Below are 21,876 nucleotides of genomic sequence, written 5' to 3' on the forward strand. Positions count from 1 at the left end.
ATATCTCGAGCGCTCGAGATATTATTTTTTTTTGCGTGTCCTAAATCCGCCACCGTACGGCTGTTTTACAACCCGAAATTTTAACATTATCAGTGCGGTTTTGGGGCCACATCACTTGAGTGGTCCAGTTAGGAACCGTTCTCAGAACGGAGCGATAACGTGTGACGTGTTTACACCGGTTTAGACAGTAATGTAAGCGGAGTAATGCTGGGTCATGTTAACTGTAAACTTCTTCCGGTTCCTCTAAACAAGGCGGGTGAACTATTCTTAAATCAACAATGTAGTGGACGTAATAGCAACAGGGTGATTATTTGAGGTGGAGAGCTACTCTCATTTAGAAGCTAGTCCCCTTCAGTGGAACTTGTTTAAGTTTCATAAATGAGCTAGCCCCATTTCGAAGCTAGTCTCCTTCAATGGATCAGGTTTAAATTTTACTGTTCTCAATTTCAGTCTGAAGTACTATAAATTGGTTGGCGGAGTCCTCGCCATAAGATCAAGGAATTTCTTGAGGATAAATGGTTATTCTAATGGCTACTGGGGATGGGGAGCTGAAGATGACGACTTAGCTAACAGGTGATTCTTGTGTTATACGTGATAGAGAGAGAGATAGAGAGATCTCTCTCTCTATCACGTCTTAGCTAACAGGTGATTCTTGTGTTATACGTGATAGAGAGAGAGATAGAGAGATAGAGAGGGAGAGAGAGAGATAGGGGGAGAGAGAATATGTGTTATATAAAATACGGGACAGGCCTTGAGCAGTGGCGGCGCCAGCCGCCGGTGGTTGGAGGGGCAAAAATGGAACAAAGTTCAATATTAAGGGGGCAAAGGCATGAGCTACAACTAGGGGTAGGGGCCTCCCCCAGAAATTTTTGAAAAACAGGCTGCCGGAAATGCAGCCTGGCAGTTGAGATAAAGTGTCAAACAAACGGACTTGTGAACCTCGACGAAGCCCATTCACGAGCGCCAAAGTAGGGAGTTCTTACGGAGGGTATGAGGGACGTTTGACATAGCGTGATGATGCTGACGTTCGCACAAAAGAGCTTTGTATATTTTGTTTTTCAAAATTCCCTGTAAGAGATCAGCTTATTTCACATACACTCAAACCCACACGTAATCCAGTTTTGTCAAATTAACACACAGAAACAAATGTTTCGCATGTTTTGTTCCTTGCATGTTCTTTAGACAAAAGCGATTAAATATATAATAAGTTAGGGTATCGCTTACATGTGTACCTTCACATTCTATTAGATATTAAAATCAATCAAGCACAATCGGTGCGTTAACAGTTGGCCCCACACTAATCTATATAGGGTGTGACTAGAGAGAGAGAGAGAGAGAGAGAGAGAGGGATGGGGTTAAAACAAGCTAGGTAATTTCGGAACTAACATATCGTTCAACTTTATTTCAATGATTCGCTTGCACGTAGGAGTCTTTAGCAGTGGGGGAAAACCGGGGGAGCCGAATAAACACCCCACGAGGTTAGAAAAGCGACCCAACACCTTGTCAAGCGGGGAATTGACACCACGCTACTGGACTCAATGACAGACCTTGTGATCTATAGCACATACGTTAAACCATTGGGTCACACACGCCATGCATGAATGGAATAAAGAAGGCTGATTGTCACAACATATTTGAAAATGTCGCAAATGTAAATTTAAAAACTTTTACAACCATGTTTCCATCATTTTTCATCAGCTATAATCTTGTTTGGGCGCCACGGTGACGTTGGTTTAGTAGCTAGATGGTCGCAGGTTCAATCTCTGTATTGTCTGGGCCCTTATTCACGAAAACTTAAACTAAGATACAATCGAAATTTTAAGAAATACTGCAATTCGATTGGCTGACCAGTAAAATCAATTTGCATATATCAAATTTGCATATTGGTCAGCCAATTCCCCTCATAGTAAACTGCATGGTGTATGCCCATCTTCATTCGCCTGGTTGGTACAGAACGGTCGGACTTTAAGACCTTTTCAATCCCATCTCTAATCTTATTTTCAGAATAATCAGTTCCGGAATGTTGATATCCCGGCCGCCTAATTCTATAGGCCGATACACTATGATAAAACATTTAAAATCACATAAATCTCCAATACGGTAAGTAAGTTCTTGTCACCTTGAAATTTAAATGATGTTGCGTTTACGCATACGGCTGGCCCCCAGATTTACATACTAAACTTAGACTGCCTACCTACAATTAGATCCGATTGAGAACAGACACTAAGCTAGCTGACCAACATATTATAGTCTTAAATCGAAGTATACTTCGAGAATTTTGAGAAATATTTAATGGAATTGAATTTATTTATTTAATCTTTGTTTACATGCCAGATGCGAAACGTATAGTACAACCGTATTACAAAACAATATACTAATTTTTGGATATGGCGGCCATTCAAAGTATGAATTAGATGGATTTCTGTGTGCAGAATGGCGGACCCATTGATTTTATATAATTTGTTTATTGCTTACAATGTGTAGTTTGTGTGCTACCTGTAGGGCACAAACGTATAGTCGTTTGGATATGGCGAAAATTCGAGGTCCAGTGTATACATTGGCGTGCGCGTAAAGGTATACTTGACAGCTGGAATTCGATATAGGAGTAGACCGTAGCGCCGCTGTCCTGGCAAAATTTCCCTTAAAGCACACTGTATGGCGTATGCCCGTTTTCATTAGCTCAGTCGGAGCAGAATAGTTTCACTCCATTCCCTATATATTGTCAGCCATTTGATCTACACAATATAATGATATACTATTATTGACTTACAGACACAAACGACTTGATAAATGGCGGGAAAATTGGAACGATGGACTCAATATAGTTTTCTCAAAGACCAAGGTAGTCACCATTGTCAAGCATGCTCTGTTTACCAATATTAAAGTGGATGTCGGAAATCAATCTGATTAAAACACAGATCCTGTTTCGTTTCGATTTTTATAGTTCAAAATTTCGTTGTAACCTGTCTTTTAAACACTAGGATCTAGAAGAGTTGTTATATTACCGGCGTTTTGGTTGAAGTGATGGGATAAGCCAATGAAACAGTCTATTACGACGACGTCTTGGCGTGCCATGCACGGAACTGTGAGTAAACCACTAGAAACGCCAACGCTGATTGATTAGTCAATGTATGACGTCATAGGGTCAAAAGCCGCTTGTACGACCCCTGACACGACCTTATAGTACAACTTGTCAGATCTTCATATAGTGCAGGCCATCGAAAGTATAAAAAACCGAAACGAAACATAGATCTGTACATGTATTTTAATTAGATTGGTCGGAAGTGCACCTGAAATGCCTCCCAGTTCCAGTTTCTGGTGGCCATTTTAGTTTCATCCCATTTTTAACTAACGACAGTTCAACCATTTTACCATATTCATTATCCCATTAGGGACAGAACAGTAGGACGTTAAACCCTATTTCATTACATTTCAACTATTTCCACTGTCACTTGTGATATTCATAAGCGAACTGTTATGTCTTGATTGTTGATCCCAACACGAACTACGTCTTTCGGTCAAAGATGCTTCCAATAAACTGTTCCAAACCTATGCACTTCATCACTCTTGACCATATAGAATTCGTTTTCTCTTGACTGTTTTAAGAAGCTGTTAAAATGGAGATCTCACCTTGATGGAATTGTGCACGATATAAGGACTTACCATTATTATTATTTCAAAGTTTGTACAGAGTTGTCCTCCCCGAAATACCGAGTTGATATGACCAGATCGTTGCCGATGTATTACCACGTGTATAGATGGACAGGCAACATCCACGAAGCCTTTAGAATTCTGTGGCGCGGCAAAAAAATAGACCGGACAACCGTGACTAAAGTAAAATTACCTCCCATCGCGCAATTACCAGTATTAAGTTTAAAAGCAAAGAAACAGAAATCAATTCATAATATTTTTTTAATCTTGCAACCCATACATAGATAGACTACTAACTGATGATTGGGGTGTAAATGTATCAAAACATCGTCTTTGTTTACTTCGAACTCGCCCATGTGAATCCGATAAAACATGTCGAGTTTTCTTTAAAAACAAACCTACTAAAACACTCTTTAATTTTTACTTCTGCACAATTAATCATCATTCCGGATAGTATTATACCTGATCATTATTTTCATAATTTTAAAATCCTTTATACCTGCGGGAATTTGGAGTATTAAGCAAAACCATTATGCTTACAAAAACTACGAAAATATTGAAATCGATCATTTCACAATTTTCAACTGCTGCATTTGGAAATTTCAAAGTTCTAAACTGGAGAAATTCGTCACTACCGGATAGGAATACTTATCGGATTGAAACATTACCATGTAACTATAAGAATACCGTAACATCTAAAGAGGAGTTCGAGTAATATAAAATCTGTATAAAATCTCGCACTGTTAAAGATCACATCGCTTGATTTGCCCTTGACATTGAGATCTCGTCGTGTCTCGCGCGAGCGGCAGAGAAACCAACCAACAGGACTCGTTGGTTACGAGACACAAGGAGCAATTATTAGGTCCAAACAAAACTGGTATGAAAACGGTGAAAAAAACACAAAATTATTTCTAAACTTAGAAAAAGAAAGAAAGTGTGCTACTACAATAAAAAAGCTCCGAAAATCTGACGATTCTATTATATTTGACCCCATTGAAATATCGGGAGAAATATTCTTATTTTATACAAACTTATATGCGTCGAGAGATTCGTGTTTTGAAAGGGAAAGTAATTTTATAACAAATTTTAGGCCTGTAGAAAGGCTAAATGATTATCAGAAAGATTTATTTGAATTCAAAATTGACTACTTCGAACTTCAGAAGGCCTTAAACTCGTTTAAAATAAATAAATCTCCAGGAAACGATGGTATCACAATTGAATTTTATCGACATTTTTGGCCTGATATTTATGTATTATTATTAGACTCATATAACTGTAGCTTTGAAGAAGAATCTTTATCCGTAACACAACGTCAATCAGTTATTAAACTCATTCCTAAAGGTAATAAAGATAGAACATGCTTAACTAACTGGAGGCCCATTACGCTTGTTAATGTCGATGTGAAGTTGGTGAGCAAGGTTTTGTCGAACAGATTAAAACCATTTTTGAACCAGTTAATACACCCTAATCAATCCGCGTTTATACCAGGTCGCCACATTCATGAAAATACACGTATTATTTCCGATTGTTTTGATCTTGCAAAACAAAAAAGAATAATAGGCTTTCTTTTAGCTATAGATTTCAAAAAAGCCTTTGACAGCATAAATCATGATTTTTTAATCAAAGCTTTATCGTCGTTCGGTTTCGGGCGTAATTTTATTAGATGGATAAAAACCCTTTACAAGAATATCACCTGTTGTGTAATAAACAATGGATTTACAACCCCTTATTTTCATGTAAAAAGGGGTGTTCGACAAGGCGATCCAATGTCATCCAATCTTTTTAATTTAATCATAGAATTGTTACTATACGCTATTAGAGACGATGTAAATATAAATGGAATAAAATTTGGACGTAAAACCATAAAAGTTGTAGCTTTTGCTGACGATATAACGGCATTATTAAAAGATTTTAGCTCTGCGCGTCATTTGTTTGAGATACTGAGACTTTTTGGTTTAGTCTCAGGACTTATAATTAACGTTAATAAAACAGAGGCTATAGATTTAAACAGCTGTGATATGAATTTAATGCAAAAATTAAAATCAACCGGTATAGTTTTATGCGAAAAAGTCATAAAAATTCTCGGGATACATTTATCAAAAGACACTCATATTACCGATGAGTTAAATTTTACAAATAAAATAAATGAAATAGAACAAATATTAAAAATATGGGATAAACATAAATTATCTTTAATTGGAAAAATACAAATAATTAAAACATTTTGTATTTCAAAAATTCTTTACCCGGCAACTGTTAATCCAGTGTCGGACTCTACTATTCAAAAACTAAATTCAATATTTTACAAATTTCTATGGAACGGACCTGATAGAATAAAGCGAGATATTCTTATACAGAACAATAAAAATTGCGGATTAAAAATGATTGACTTAAAAGAATTCCTAATATGTAATAGCATTTTTTGGATTAAAAAAATATACCAGTCACCCTTTCAAACATGGCTCATACCATATGAATTCATTATGGCTGAATATGGTGGAAATTTATTACCTGCTTGCAACTTTCCAGAAAAGCTAAATTTAAACATTCCTTTTTATAAAAACCTTTATGACAACTGGTATAAAATTTACACAACACATATAAAGAACATTGTCCAAGCTAAAAATCAAATTATTTGGAATAATACAAATATAAAGATTAATAATAAAATTATATTTTTAAAAGTTTTTTTTAACAAGAATATTTGGTATGTTAGTGAATATGTTGATAAAATAAATAAGATCGATGCTCAATATTTAGAAAAACATCAATTTATCTTAAATGGAATAGAAAAATGTATTTTGAGGTATGTACAGGAACCGAACGAATTTGAAAGTGCGATACATACCAATTTTAATTGTAATATAACTCCTTTGGAAGATATAAATACTAATTTTTACAAAATATATAATACCGGTTTTTACAACGTGGATTCAAAAGATATTTATGATAGCCGGATAAAAGCAAAGTTCAGCAGGCCAAGAGCCATTGCAGAATGGGAATACATTCTAAATACCGAGTTAAGCGATCAAGACGTAGAAAACACATTTAAAATAATAAACACTGTATGTCTTAGTACAAAACTGAGAAGCTTTGAATACAAATATTTCCATAGGATTATATTCACAAATGATAAATTATTCAAAACTAGAAAAGTAGATAACACACTCTGCACTTTCTGTGAATCTAATATAGAAAATGTAGAACATTTCTTTGTTTTCTGCCCATTTTCACAAATAATATGGAATCATTTTCATACCATTTTAGATCGCAGCAATATAAAGATAGATATAAAAACACATATCAAACATCTTGGTTTAACTAACAAACCAGATTATATAAATAATACTGAATGGATCTTCATTAATCATGTAATTATTTTAACTAAGTTCTATATATATCGGACTAAACTACGAAACGAAATACTGAATATTAATAAGTATGAAAGCTTTTTAGTAGAACATGCTAAATTGGAGATTGAGATATCTCCGGAACTATACATAAATAAATGGAAATATCTTTTTAAGACACCCTCCATACTGATTCCTCATTGATGGATTTATGTACTTAGATCTGTGTACAGAAGGGACCCTTGTAATTAAGCGTTTATAAAGCACAATATAAATAAATGTTGTAACATATACTTGTAAATAATGACGTAAATAAAAGTGTTGCTTTTTAAAAAAACAAAAAAAACAAGACTCGTTGCCTGTCCATCTATATAATGTCCATAGTATTACTTGACCTCTTGCAAGATGTCAAAGAAGAGAGACGCCGACTGGATAGGAATTCATCTTTTATCAATACCAAGTACAATATTAACCAAATTATGTTCTCCAGATCGCATAAAATGTGTGTATGATGCAATCCTTCGGGCTGAGCAAACTGAACCTTTTTAGTCATCATCAGTCCTGTGTTGGAACTTCTTAGATGAAGGCATGCGAAAACCAAGAAATCCAATAACCACCTAGGACAGAAATCAGATCATCCGTATCTCATTAGGGAGAAGCAACGAAAGTAGTCGTGGGAGGCAATCAAAACGGAAAGAACTAAAGGAAAGCTTATGTTGAGATTGACTGATTTTAGAACAGTTTGAACTAATATATTGTCTTTTAGTCTTGTGTTTTTATGCCAAGTTACTATAGTTCCCATAGCAACACAATACAGCAACTACTGTCGAATTTATTTTAAAGATGCATTATATAAGAGCTAAATCTTCCTATTGCAGGTCTTTTTTCTGGCTTCAAATCTTACATAAATTATTATTTAGACATTTATCACATGACAACTCACTAGAACATCGAATGGCCGAGATTTAAATAGATTTGACCATCCGCGAGATTCAATACTTTATCCATAAAAATGATAATCGAGATTAAATCTCGCTTGTCAAGGACCCTTGATACGATAATAAACGATCTACGCTGCATCTTCAAACAGTCATAACTTCGCCCAGAATATATTCAATGATCATTATCTTTCTTTTTGTAACTATTATAACATGAACGATCATCATTCTATCTAAATCTTACATAATGCATTTTTAACTATATATATATTATTTATAATTTTTTAAAGATATATTTTATTCACTATAAATGAATATAGGGGAATAGGCAAAACGCTAGCCGCATGCATACTACTGTGTTTCTTTCCTCAATATTTTAATTTCTGTATATACTATCTTATCATGTTTCTATATTATGGGTATATACAAAGAATAATTCGCATTAGATTTGTCTGCATTATTAACCCCGTAAAGCCTCAGAAGAAGAAGAATTGTCTGCGATCTCACCCTTGTCAGAAGTGGACGTTAAGCCTCCCAAACCATCTGCCTTATGACTTTATTTGTCTACGATATCAACCTCGGTGGAAGCGGCTTTAAGCCCTACAAACCAACACCATTTAATGTTATTTATTTGTGTTTATATGTTTGATGACGACTTGCATGAAATCTGATTAAATCGCTGTAGTGTAATAAACCATAATAATTGTTGTCCATAATGTGTATTTTACATCATCTGTATGTATTATGTGTACGATGATGCCTAAAAATACTTAAATTTGTTTTAAACAATGCCATTGTAGGGTGACCCACGCACCTACAGAAATACAGTCAACCGCTGATAGTTCGAGACTACCACTGAAGCGTGCACATTCGCCGTGTCGAGGCCAACTTTCTGACAGTATGATACTATAAATAGCCATGGCACGTGCAATTCTCTACAAATCTATCAACTATTACAGCCGTAAAAAAATTATTGTTGACGATTTTGAAAGCAGTAAAATTAAGCTTCTTGGTTATTACAGCAGATTTAGAAATTACGTTCGTTTCATTTTTTAAATCGCTTTATCATTAACTATACCGTTAAGAGCGGCATCTTTTGGTTTAGTACAAATAATATCTCTGAAACACTCGGGTTAGACAGGAACATGATACTATCAGTAGTTTCATTTTACTTTTACAAGCTTCTTAAAACAATTGTTGAGCTAGCTAACGTGCTCATTTCTAAATTCAATTTCTTGTTCTAGCTTTCTGTTATGTTTCGTAAAAAAGTAGTCTTGATTATCCCGACCTGTCAATCAGCCCTAGAATGGTCGATAGACTGGTTAAGCGAGACTAATTTTAAAACAAGGGCACGTAACCTATCTTTTACTCAAAAGTGTCTGGATGTTATGGACGACACATGGAACCAGTTTTCAGTCTATTATTTATACATGATTAATGGTCATAGCTTATTAAGTACAACATGATCGTTTATTTAGTGACTATAATTGTGTGAAACTGATTTGAGGCTTGGCATATATATAAATATTGTGGCGAAATTGTCGAGATATATGGAGATATTTATTTATGGTGGGTCACCCTAACAATGCTGTCTTTTTTATGTTTATGTTTATTTTAGAATGTTTCATTGAATAATTTGAGTGTCAAATAAAAGAAAGTTAGACTGTTTTATAAACCTGAATGATCATATATGAGAGAGAGAGAAAAATGGGGTTTAACGTCCGCTCGACACAAACTAGGTCATTTCGGGACTAACATATGGTTTAATTTTTTTCAATAATTCGCTTGTGCGTAGGGGTCTTTAGCAGTGGGAGGAAACCGGAGGACCCGAAGAAAACCCACGAGGTTGGACAGGCGACTCTACTCCTTGTCACGTACAACCGGGGATTCGAAGCCACGCCAGTTGACTCAATGACAGGCCTTATGATACAGCCCCCCCCCCAAATGATCATATATGCAATATCTGATCGAATTATGACAATTTTGAGTTGGGTTTGAATACGTGAATCCAAACTAGAAGATCCATAATTAAGAACAAATTCAAATTTGCGCCATTTATATTGCGTCTGTTCCATCCACATGCTCAAGGCGCCGTATCTTTACGCGTTACACTATAGGCCCGTAGCTAACGGGGATGGGGGGGGGCGGCGGGGAGCGCCGAACCGCGCCCTTTCCATTGGACGCAATGCGAAGCCAACGACCACAATGTGTGACATTGGTTGGGCTGCCCCCTTGCCCCTCCCCCCACGCCTGCTAGCCACGGGCCTGCACAATGGACACACTAGTAACCCGATCACTTCGGTTCAGAGATAAACAAAATAGTTATGACATTTTCTTTAAAAGCTTCGAGTGGGCTTGAAGTTTCATCACTATGTGGTAAGCTTTTCTATAAAATTGGTGTGTTATATCTGAAGGGGAGGGTCACGGTGGGTAAGTGGGTAAGACGCTGGCTCACCAGCCTGGAGATTGGGTGTTCGATCCCTGCATTGGCCCAGAAAGTTCATCAGGATTTTCCGGCGTGGTTCCCCCTTGTCAGTGACGCAGGACGGAGGGCCTGACAAGGGCAGCTGTCTAGTCGTTCGGATGGGACGAAAAATCGAGGTCCCGTGTACACATTGTCGTGCACGTAAAAGATCCCTTGACAGTTTGAATCCGATATAAGATTCCTCATAGCACACTGTATGGCGTATGCCCGTCTTCATCAGTCCAGTTAGGAGCAGAACCATAAGACGTTAAAACCTATTTCATTTCATTCCATTTCATTTTATATCTGAAGGATTTATAACCACAACCCTGTAATTTAAATTTTGGCACATCTATCAGATCTTGGTTGATAACGATTCGTGATGGTATGTAGAGCTGTACAAGTTCAGATAGGTAGGTGGGGTTGGATCCATATAAACATCTAAACACATGATACAACATGTTAAATGTTATTCTAGAACCGATTGGCATCCAGCGAGGTTCTTTCAGAACGGGGGCTATATGTGATCTTCTGGAAGTCCTGCTTATGTTCCTGGCGGCAGTGTTATGAACCATTTGTAACTTTTAAAGTAAGATTTCGTGTAAGCACAGTTTAAACATGTATAATGCAAGTGCTAAATCTGGCTATTGCAGGTCTTTCTTTAGGACTTCAATGTTATATAAATTATTAAATACACATTAATTAACTTATCAAGATCATAATCAACTTTCGGTGCCATCGGATGGATCCGATATTAAGCAGATTTAAATACGTTTTCCGGTTGATGAAATAACCGAAAAATGGATAATCGAGACTTTGGTTCATTATCGTAACAATGGTAGCAATGACTATCGAGACTATACTGTTGTCTAGGTTCATAGTAATTTGACATAAATTTTCAACATATTCCATTTTTATTATCTATTACAGCGAGAACTGTCAGCTCTTTATCTAATCTTACCTAATGCCCCTTTAAATATATATTTCATATAACCTTGAATAGGGATTTAAAGAGTTCAATAACTTTAACAAAACACATGCCAGTTTTGTAATACATGAAATGAACTTGGGTTTAGCGTCCTACCAATGAAGATGGGCATATCCCATACAGTGTGCTCTAAGAGACATTTCCCCAGTTCTCTACATGCACGTCGATGTGTACACGGGATTCTAGGATTCTTGCTCCCGTCGAACGATCAGAATCCTATCCTTGCCAGGCCCTTCGTCCTGTAACATTGGCAAGGGGGAGGGGGTGTCGTTAAATTCCGCGGAACCGTCTCGGCTGATACCGGTTTCGAACATGGGATCTCAAGATTAGCGTGCAAGCGCTTTACTGACCGTGCCATCATGGCCTCCATACAACTTACCGTGTTTTAATTAGTTGAATGGTACACTGTACCACACAAAAAAGTATTTTCCGTTTATACTAATAATATATATTTTGGCCAATATTCACTCTGTACAATTATATCTTCAAGGGATCTTACGTTTAAGATAAAAACAGTAACTCTCACACAGCTAAAGATATTTTTAAGATTACCTTACTCGGTAATGGCTCATTTTGTCTGAATGATAGACAAGCACCGGTGTGAATAGAAATAGGCTATTGATTAAAATGACAAATGTGGAATAATAATAATAATAATAATAATATAAACAACATTTATATAATACACAATGATCAAAACATTTCAAACCAAATAATATAAACTTCAGTATACATTACAAAAGGTGGGTGTCTAAAACGGCCACAAAAATTGTTTGGAAAACAATTGCCAACATTAAACATACATTATGCAAGAGCTAAATCTGTCTAATGCAGGTCTTTCTTTAGGCCTGAAATGTTATCTAAATTATTAATTAGACATTAATTAACCTATCCAGACAATAATCAACCCTAGATGATATCGCTATCCTATGGAAGGGGATCGACGCCACATTAAAAGACATGTAAACACGAGTAGAAGTTACTATGTCAGCATATGAAAGTGTTGTTTTGATGATTTTTCCATGTTCGATTTTACAAAATAGAAAAGTATTGTCCACTAACGAAAAAACACATGTACAAATGCGCCTTGTAACGTTTGTATTTTCTACATCTGATCTTTCAACTGTTGTAATTTCTACTAGTGCATAATCGACATATGTAACTTCGACATCGGTATTTTCTTCCAATGTAATTTCTTCCAATGTAATTTCTCCACATGTCACATCCATCAAGGCGTGGTTCCGATTTTAGCCGAAGCTTGCGTCATAAAAACAAAACCTCCCTTCAAGTAGTCTCGGTCATCCAGACAATATGGCTCCTCCGCGATAGCTCCCTCGACTAACGGGCTTGGATGACCGAGGCTACCCTTCGAGGAAAGTCATTCCTACTACCAGAAAGTTGCATGGGGAGCATCAATAATTTTTAACGGAAGTTAACACTAACATATTGTTTTATGCTAAATTTTAATACAACTTTTAATAATTTGCTTTCTTTGTTATTTGTATGTGTCTTGAATTCACCATTTCTGGTGTTCATGTCGTTAACATAATTTTGAATGCATAGTTATAGTTTCGAATAAAGAACCGCCTCTGTCGGCCCTGTCGTCTGCTCCACATTGGTGACATCGTTCAATCGTAGCCATGGACAATAATAATCAGGTATATTTATGTTTGAATATCTTCCACAAAAAACTTGTTCTTAGAGCACATAAGCGTACAAATATACTACATAAGTGACACAGGTCTTTCTTCTTTTTTTTGGTTGTCAGATTGTAGCACTATCTACACTACAGTTCTACACTCGTTCAGTCGTTATAGTTTCACGCGTAGACGCCGTAGATACCACATGGTCAATGAAATGGGGTTTAACGTCCTATCTTGATGTATTTTTTGTATTGGCTAATGAAGACTGGCATATACCATGCAGGGTGCAATGAGGGAAATTTTGTCAGGAAATCCATCAATAACTCGCCTAGCCCTAGCTAGACTATGTCTATGAAATGAATCACTAGACCTACTACTACTAGTACTATCAGTATCTCTAACAATTTCCAACTGTCTGGGATTTTTAGCATGCGCCCTGTCCTGATGCAGCACACTGGACCTCGGTTTTTCGTCCCATCCAAACGACTAGGTGCTATTCTTTGCCAGCCCTTCAGCTCGGGTCTGCACCACTGTGACTGACAAGGAAGGGGAATCCGTCATGAGTTTTTATGACCGGGAATCGAATCAACAACCTGGACCTGGTTAGTAAGCAAGCTCTGTAGTCACTGAGCCACTGCTGCTCCCCATATAATAAATAAGAATGATAAATAAATAGCTCTAACTAAATATCATGAATGATCATCTGATCTGGATGTCCATTATTCATCAAATATGCATAGATTTAGAAAGGGGTAGGGGTGAAGGTTACCTTGATCATGGCCTGATGCCCCCCTGAAATTGCGCCGTTGATTACAGTCTGGCTACGGGCCTGCATATTATATTATAATGAATCAAGGCCAATGCAAGGTAGATAAGCTCTTATGTGATTGAGTGTAGTTTAGCTTTATTATAAGATTATAGTAAACAAACAATATTTTCGAGTTTCTATTAGATGGGGGTTGTTTTGAACATAACATGTATTACATTGGTGTAAAAAAAAAGGGTATCAAATTCCTATTAATACTGGATGCATGATAGTCGTTTGTGTCCGATAGTGAGTGGACTACTCTTCATTTCAGAAAAATGCAGAAGATATGATGCGTGAAGCATCAGAAGCTTTAATGAAAGCGGCGAATAGTTTAATCAACATGAATGTTAATCCTCTAACAACATTTACAGCACCAAGTCCAAATGTATCAGAATTCCGAAAATTATTTGCCCCGTATCCTCGGCCTCCAACAGTACAGCTACAGGGTAAACAACGCTTTCTCAACAGGGGATCATTGGTTTCAAAATGGACGCATAAATATGTTTGCCTTTCAAATCATGTACAGGTAAATCTATGTAACTTTGTAGAATTTTCATTTATTTTGTCTGGTTCCATAAAGAATGATGGATTTGACTAAACACTTTATCTTAGACTTTCTGACTGTTAGTTCTCTCAGATACTTCTTGACAGCTCTAAATTATTTGGACAACACAACTCTTATGCTTGTTCAACTCTGACTTCAGCAACACCTATGTTTGGATGACTCAACTTCTACATTTAGATGTCTCGACTCTGGATGACTTGTAGCTGCCTGATTATTTACCACAGTGTACATGTATTACATGTACCCAGTATTAGGGTAAGTCAATCAACTCATCTCTTTGTCACTACATGTCTTCTGTAGTACATATAATGTATTTTATTGTTGTTATTTCAGGATACCATCCCAGATAAGAACGACAAAAGAATACTTCACAATGGAGGACTTGGGGGAAAAAATCTTGAATTTTGAAAAAAATAGTTCCCCAGAGTACTTCCGTAAACAACTGAACAATGCCTATCACCAGCTTGAAGAAGGTGGGGGTTTTGATCTTATGAGAAGCAGTGGCCGAAAGTCTTTAGAGTTGATTCCACCAGCAAATAAAGGATATTCCGTGAAATATTTGTTAGAGGATGCTGTGATAGGTCAATCTATAATTTATATAAGACCACTTCAGAAAGATCTAGAACTTCTTGAAAACATTGACACAGAAGAGGTAAGTTTTGATGATAATTTATTGTCCTCTTGGCCATATTATATCATTGTCAACTTAATATTTCTGGAGGAGAAAGATAGTACTGGTATTCCTAAAATGTAATGTGAATGTAATGCATTGATACTAATAACAGTAATAATATAACTCAATAGTAATTCGTTCATCACCAGTTTAATTCAATTTGTGATATTCGAATTAAATTTATGAAATAGTTAGTTGAATAATGGACATCACATATATTCCCTGAGTCCTGAGAGAAATTTTTGTTGTTAACGTCTAATATCCAGTTCGATGAAGGTAAAATTATTACCTGACTTTAAGACACTGAACGCACCACACTGCGCTCATTCTCTTCTCCTGGGAGAATTTACCAACGATATATACCAGTTATTTGGTATCTGGGTAGACTGGAATAATAGGAATTAAGTCTTATTCGAGAACACATGAAAGGACTTTGCTAGTTTCAGGGCTCGAACCCGCAACCTATAGGTTACAAGGTTACAAATCCAACACTTTGACTGTCTCATCCATCTACCTGCCCTTGATTAACTTCATCAAAGACTCTAATTTATTTTCATGTCTTTTTAGTTTTACTAAAATTTTAGAATTTATTCCAATATTCAGAAGAATGATCCAACAAAAATCTACAGGACTACAATTTGGCTTTGAATTTGTTTTGTGCGAATGACCATTTTATCTTTCTATTAAGCCTGCAGATGATTGTTTATTGGAAAAGTGTATTCAGTGTGAACAGTTGATTCCTGTTATTAATATGAGAGTGCATATTTCAGAACATAACAGCAAGGCAAGTATTTGATCTAAATTATATTTATAACAGGTCCACTGTATTCGTTAACACATTAAAACATGAGGCCTCTACAGGCTAGATGGTTTGCTGTGTAAATGAAAAAAGCGACCTGTAAAAAGACTTGTAACACTGACACCTGTCAATGTGGGTGAGATATTTGACTTGTCAACCAATGGGATCAAAGAATGTACATACATGCACTGTCACGCATATTTGTAAAGATCAAACTTTTTAATAATACTGTCTATTGCATTTGAAAAGCTTCTCCTACTTCTCTATGATTTATACAGAAACTAAGTTATGGTACAGTTAAGCTCCACCAATCAAAATAACATCATTAATGGGGAATTCATTGTGCGTAAACCAGTTTGAGTTTGGTTTTAAAGTTTCGAAACTGGTTCAAAACCAGTTCAGTGGTTTGTTTGTTTGCAGTGAATACAAAGTATGTCTGTATGTGTTGATCTTTGTCTTTTAGTTTCCTTGAATCTGCAATCATTTTAAAAAATGATTGTTTTGGTCAAATATTCAGTAATTCTTTGTTTCGGGTGGTACATTCTCAATATCAGACGGGTATGAAAATACATGAATACGTTCATTTGCGGCATACAGTTATATAACCTGAAAGGAAAATATATCGTGAATTCTACAAATAGTGTTGTTAAAAATATTCTGAAATTGGGAAATTTTTACTGTTATCTTTTTAGAGTCCAGATGATCATTTGCCAGTTGTTAAGAAAAGAAGACTGTCCAAGTCATTACCAATATGTGCATTCTTATGTGTAAGTTGGAAATAATTATTGAGTAAAGAATTGAATCCTGATTCCATAATTTAAAGGAATATATACACTTGAAAAACTTACTTAGTTTTATGGATTTATCGGATTATATGGATTGTATATATTCCTTTAACATTTACTGCCTTTTTTAGTATAAACATTTAAATATGGCATTGATTTTTGTGTTTTTTTCAAATTCCTATTCTTCAGAGCTGCTGACAAATTTTAGTTTGTGTTGCTAGATTTTGGATTGATATTGTAGATCATACATATTTATTCATGGTAAAATCTTCCCAACGTCAATTTTTCTTATGATAGGTGGAAATTTTCTGTAATTTTGGTTTGATAAATAGTTTCTCACGTTAACAGTACAGTACAGCACAGCAAACCTCCTTTAATAAAAAAAATGAAATTTATGGACATAATTATTTTTACTTTTTAATCTATTTAAAGGAAAAAGAGCCAGAATTGTCTATAAATAAAGAGAAGTAAGCAAATTAGTTTTGTATTGGAATATTGTTCTTGTTTAAAATTGTTCACATTTATGCATGGTTTTAAAATCCATGGTTCAATCCTGGGCAGGATAAGATCCTCGGGATTTTCCAACCCAGCTCCACTTGTAAGTGGCACAGGCCGAAGGGGCTGGCAAGGAAAAGGTAGCTAGTCCTTTAAATATACAGTTTTTACACCTGATTCATTAGCAATCAAAGAATTTGTTTGTTGGAATGAAAATGTTTATTTCATCTTACTACTAATAGTTAGATTGGAGGATGCTATTTTTAACTGCTTTTACCAAAAGAAAATATGCGTTTTTGTTGATGAGTAAGAATTAGGGAGACACAAGACCATATCAGCCAAAATAAATAATCTGGTTTTACTTTTGAGATCTATGAAATTCACTTTTGTAGAGTAACTTGCCCCGTTTGTAACGAGGATTTCGAAAGGAATGCAATTGAAGACCATGCTGCCTTATGTATTAGCCTTATAGAAGATGAGGAAGAACTTGTCAAAGGGTAAATCATTTTTGTTGTTAAAATGTGGTAATGAGTACAAATTGTTAGTGAAATTTAAAGTCTGTTTATTAAATTTGACAGCATGCACTTCATTATCGAAATTGTTCAATTTTAAGAATATTCTTGTTTTTCATCGTAACTTCGAAATTTATATTTTAGCAGAATTTGTTTATGTCATCTAATATAAGCTACTGCATTCTTAAAGCCACTATGTAACAGATACCTTATATCACTGAATACACGCTAATATGATGATTAATTCGAAAGAGTAATATTTAATAAAGAGATTCTTGCAATTATAATTTCAAAAGTAAATCGATCGCTCAGATTAACTTGGATTTTTTTGCGATATGTCAACAAATGCTAAGTCGATTAAATTGATGGTGTGCGATGACGTCACCAAAAAGCCCTGATGAGTCCAAAAAGTAAAAATTACATATAGATGCGATCATCCAGTCTCGACCGGAAAACTTCGTCTTTTTCCGATATCGAAATGTAAACAACAGTGATAATGTTTGAATGCTCACACATTAGCGTAGAATTGACGGATTTGGACAATTTTTGGAAAATGTCCACTTTAGATTAATTATGTCTTTAATCTCTGACATAGCTGCTTCAAGTCATTTTTCTGATTAAAACTATTTGTAGACTGTGTAATGAAGCTGATGAAGAAAGATTGTGCCAGTGTGCCAGTGCTGATAATCACGCTGAAGAATGCCACATGATGAGATGTGTGAATGAAACAGTGATGGAAATGTAAGACTGTTAATTGATATTATTCGAATGAATTGACAATGCACCCAAAAAATTGATTTAAAAAATTCCAATTTAGCAGCATTGAAGATAACATAATTATTCTGTTTAGCTATAGTAAGATGTTGTCAGTTGGAATCTAATCTTGAGTTCATGTCATTCCCAAGCATGACATTTCATGAGAACTATGATTATAGGTCCACACATTAATGTGAGCATATATAGTTGTCGCTCCTGTATGTGCGTCCGTCTATCCACAATTGTTGTGGTAATGGCAATGCAACATGCTATTTTGGTTTATATGAGTATAAGGAAGAAGCCTTTAGAAATTCAGAGTTTTCTGATATTTATTTTTTGAGTTATTGCCCTTGACTTTGGAAACCTTGTGGAAACTGTACAAAGTCAAATTCTTTATGAAGTTTGATGAAACTTGCTATGGTTGTGTATATCCACATAAGGAAGAAGCTAACGAAGTTTTGGGTTTTACAATTTTCACTGACAGAGTTATTGCCCTCCACTTTCGAAATCTTGTGGACACTGTACAACGCACAGTTCATTATGGAATTGAATGAAACTTGTCACTTTTGAATGTTTCATTTACTGATTGCTCTTGTCGACCCCCTCGAATGACGTGGCTGCCATTATGATTGTGGGCATATTACAATGGTTATCGCTATTTTCATTCCAGGTCTGAAGTGACAAATCCTGAATACATTATTGACAAGTACATATCATAGTTCATGAGAGGAAGACCGCTAGATATAACTGACGAATATGGGGTAGTGGAAGGAAAGACGGTGGATATTTTTGTATCAAGGGATAGAATACTAGAAGATGCCTTTTCGGAATTGAAGGAAGCTGGGGATATGAGCTTCCCAATAGAAGTTACTTTTACTGGAGAAAAAGCACTGGACTTAGGTGGACCCAGAAAGGAGTTTCTAACATCATGTGTACACAATTTAAATGACCAATTCATAAAGGATGGCATATTAATAACAGAAAAGGACATTGGAAAAGACTTGTTTATAAAGTATGAGAAAGAAAATGCATTTCGAACAGCTGGTTTGTTACTTGGTAAGTCTATACATGTACTGGTTTTGAAGCTGCACTAGTCCATTAGTGTTGAAACTCGGATGCGATTTTAACTTCAAAATATCTGTTGGCAATATGCGAATATTTGACAACTTTTAATTACCGAGTTATCCCCTTGACTTTCTAAATCTTTTGGACACAGGGTACAGTTTCTTATGGAATTGATCATGAGTGTTCTCCGATTCTTATTTACTGAGTTATTGCCCTTGATTTTGAAACCTTGTGGACACTGTACAATGCCAAGTTCTTTACATATTTGGATGAAACTTGCTATGGTTGTGTATATATCAGCATAAGTAAGAAGCCTATCGAAATTTTGAGTTTGTCCGATTTTCATTGACTGAGTTATTGCCCTTGACTTTCAAAATCGTTTGTATATATCAGCTTAAAGAGCTCTTGTAGTAAAATGTTACTCTCTGAAGGTTTTATTTACTGATTGCTCTTGTCGACTCCCCTTCCCCCTGAAATCCTTGAAAAACATCAAAATTTTCGATACAGGAAAGAGTTTGAACTGCAAGCTTGTTTTTAAATGCTGTTTTTCATTTTATATTTCTTTTTAGGCTTGTCACTTCTACAAGGTGGTCCCGTACCTACACTTTTTAAAAATCCAGATGTGTTTTTATCTCCCTCGAATAAGGGAGAAGAACTCTTCAGTGAAGGCTTAGATAAAATAGGACTTCTACAGGTTTGTAAAATACAAGTATTCAACAGTTTATAATCTTAAGGGCTGTGTCAAAATATTCAGCATTTTGTGGAACTTGCTTTGTTTCACCTTGGATCCCCCTTTCTGATGAAACAATAAATGCTGATTGACTATATCAATTCATCTGACTGAAAATCAACATTTTTTCCAAACGAGGCAGGTCCGATCACACAAAATAGAAATCTTTGGAGGCAACTGTCTCATGTTAGTGCACAATCTGCCACAGGCGGAGACGGTGAATAATGATGATGTTAACAAATCATAAGTTTGGTTTTAGTGTTATTATTACTCTTATGTTCAACATGTCATCTATACTATAATTTGACGAATGTCTGTCTGTCTGTCGGACACCAGTAAACTCTAAAACAGCTGAACCGATTGACATTAGACATTGATTATAGGGCGAGTTCTATAATCTTATATATTAATCCAACATGGTCGCCAAAAACCGGGTTCGTAGGACGGGTATCCCCTCAAGTTATTATAATGTTCTGTGTTACAGGAAATGAGAAAATTATGTCTGATATTAATTAACTGTCAAACTAATTTTATTTTCCAGCTTTGCTCTAAGAAGAAAGAGATTCTAAGGCTATTTGATGTCAACAGTCCCAAAGTGAATATTCTCACGTATTCAAGCTTAATAAAGTTATTTGAAGTTAATTTCTCTGAAGAGGGGTCTAATGGCAGACAGTTTGAAATGGCCGTTTATAGGTTGTTTCTTGATTATGTGAAAGAGGTTGCAGGTATTCAAAGTTTGTTGCAGTTTGTGACTGGATCTCCAGAAGTTCCGATTCTCGGGTATAAACTTCCTCCTAAAATTTGCTTTTGCTTTGTAGACACTGAATCAATTATCTCTACAAGCAGCACTTGCTCAGTTAAACTCTTTCTCCCCAAACAAACAGGAAATAAAACCAGGGATCAGGTTTTTGATCTTTTTGATTATGCATTTTCAAATTCATATTTCGGTATTGTATAATGGCATCGACACAATTTGATTTCAGAATTTTAGAATTGGGAAGGTGTAGGAATTATCCGTATGAAAAATTAACCTACAATTATTGCCCCTGCATAGTTTGACTTTGGCGTGCCAATCGTTCTTTTATTTTTATGATAAAATTACATCGTTTATGCAAATCTAATATTTGTTGATCATATAAATGTTTTTTCTTTATTTTAGTTTTTTATTTGAGAGATACATTACATGTCTTTAATTAAAGATACTATAATTTGAATTTCTCTGAAGTAGACAATTTACCTGAGTTATGGAATACATTTTCTCACTCTCCCATTACAATTTCAATGTGAATCATTGAACATTTACCATACAAAAATTACTTGAATTTCATTTTTTTGAAATTGATATCATAAAATATAATTATGTAAATGATATTTCTTATACACAGATGTACAGGGGTCCCCCCCCCCCCCAAAAAAAAAAAATGTATCCATATTTTCAAAGTTTATTCATACAATACATACATTAAGAGTTTTATAAGTAACTTAATTGAAGACATTATTCCAATTAAGGTCTTAGTGAATTCAGTTATTTACCTAAATGTTCCGGTAATATGTATTCAATGATTTTGAATAATCTGAATTTGTCTTAAAATATGTTGTAAATTTTCAATGATTATGATTTTATTGTTTGTTATTAGTTGCCTGTAAAACATTC

At 35.4% G+C, this 21,876-nt stretch overlaps 2 protein-coding genes across 8 annotated transcripts in view; both read left to right on the forward strand.

Moving 5' to 3' along the window:
• Positions 1-15,868, forward strand: part of LOC126828816 (beta-1,4-N-acetylgalactosaminyltransferase bre-4) — a 33,178-nt gene extending 17,310 nt beyond the window's left edge. For 3 of the 7 annotated variants that reach the window (XR_007683243.2, XR_007683251.2, XR_007683241.2), the window contains 6 exons: positions 451-573; positions 2,005-2,100; positions 2,773-2,842; positions 14,114-14,368; positions 14,741-15,059; positions 15,769-15,868. Coding sequence is in view for 3 of the 7 variants with exons in the window: in XM_050558831.2 (XP_050414788.1) it covers positions 451-573; positions 2,005-2,100; positions 2,773-2,842; positions 7,492-7,500 (298 nt within the window). In the remaining 4 variants the exon portion in view is untranslated. Of the gene's footprint in view, positions 1-450; positions 574-2,004; positions 2,101-2,772; positions 2,843-7,491; positions 9,608-14,113; positions 14,369-14,546; positions 15,060-15,768 lie in introns of those variants that run through there. The other 4 variants (XR_008787019.1, XM_050558831.2, XM_050558844.2 and 1 more) reach the window with 4 other exon arrangements.
• A 701-nt stretch (positions 15,869-16,569) lies between these two features.
• Positions 16,570-21,865, forward strand: LOC126828862 (uncharacterized). Its single transcript, XM_050558940.2, has 7 exons — positions 16,570-16,646; positions 17,097-17,131; positions 17,552-17,656; positions 18,305-18,412; positions 19,098-19,483; positions 20,062-20,186; positions 20,764-21,865. Exons 5-7 carry the CDS (start codon positions 19,150-19,152, stop codon positions 21,178-21,180), a joined length of 876 nt encoding a protein of 291 aa, XP_050414897.1. The 5' UTR covers positions 16,570-16,646; positions 17,097-17,131; positions 17,552-17,656; positions 18,305-18,412; positions 19,098-19,149; the 3' UTR covers positions 21,181-21,865.
• The last annotated feature ends 11 nt before the right edge of the window (positions 21,866-21,876 follow it).

This window comes from Patella vulgata, chromosome 1 (genome assembly GCF_932274485.2).
Source record: "Patella vulgata chromosome 1, xgPatVulg1.2, whole genome shotgun sequence".
NCBI lineage: Eukaryota > Metazoa > Mollusca > Gastropoda > Patellidae > Patella > Patella vulgata.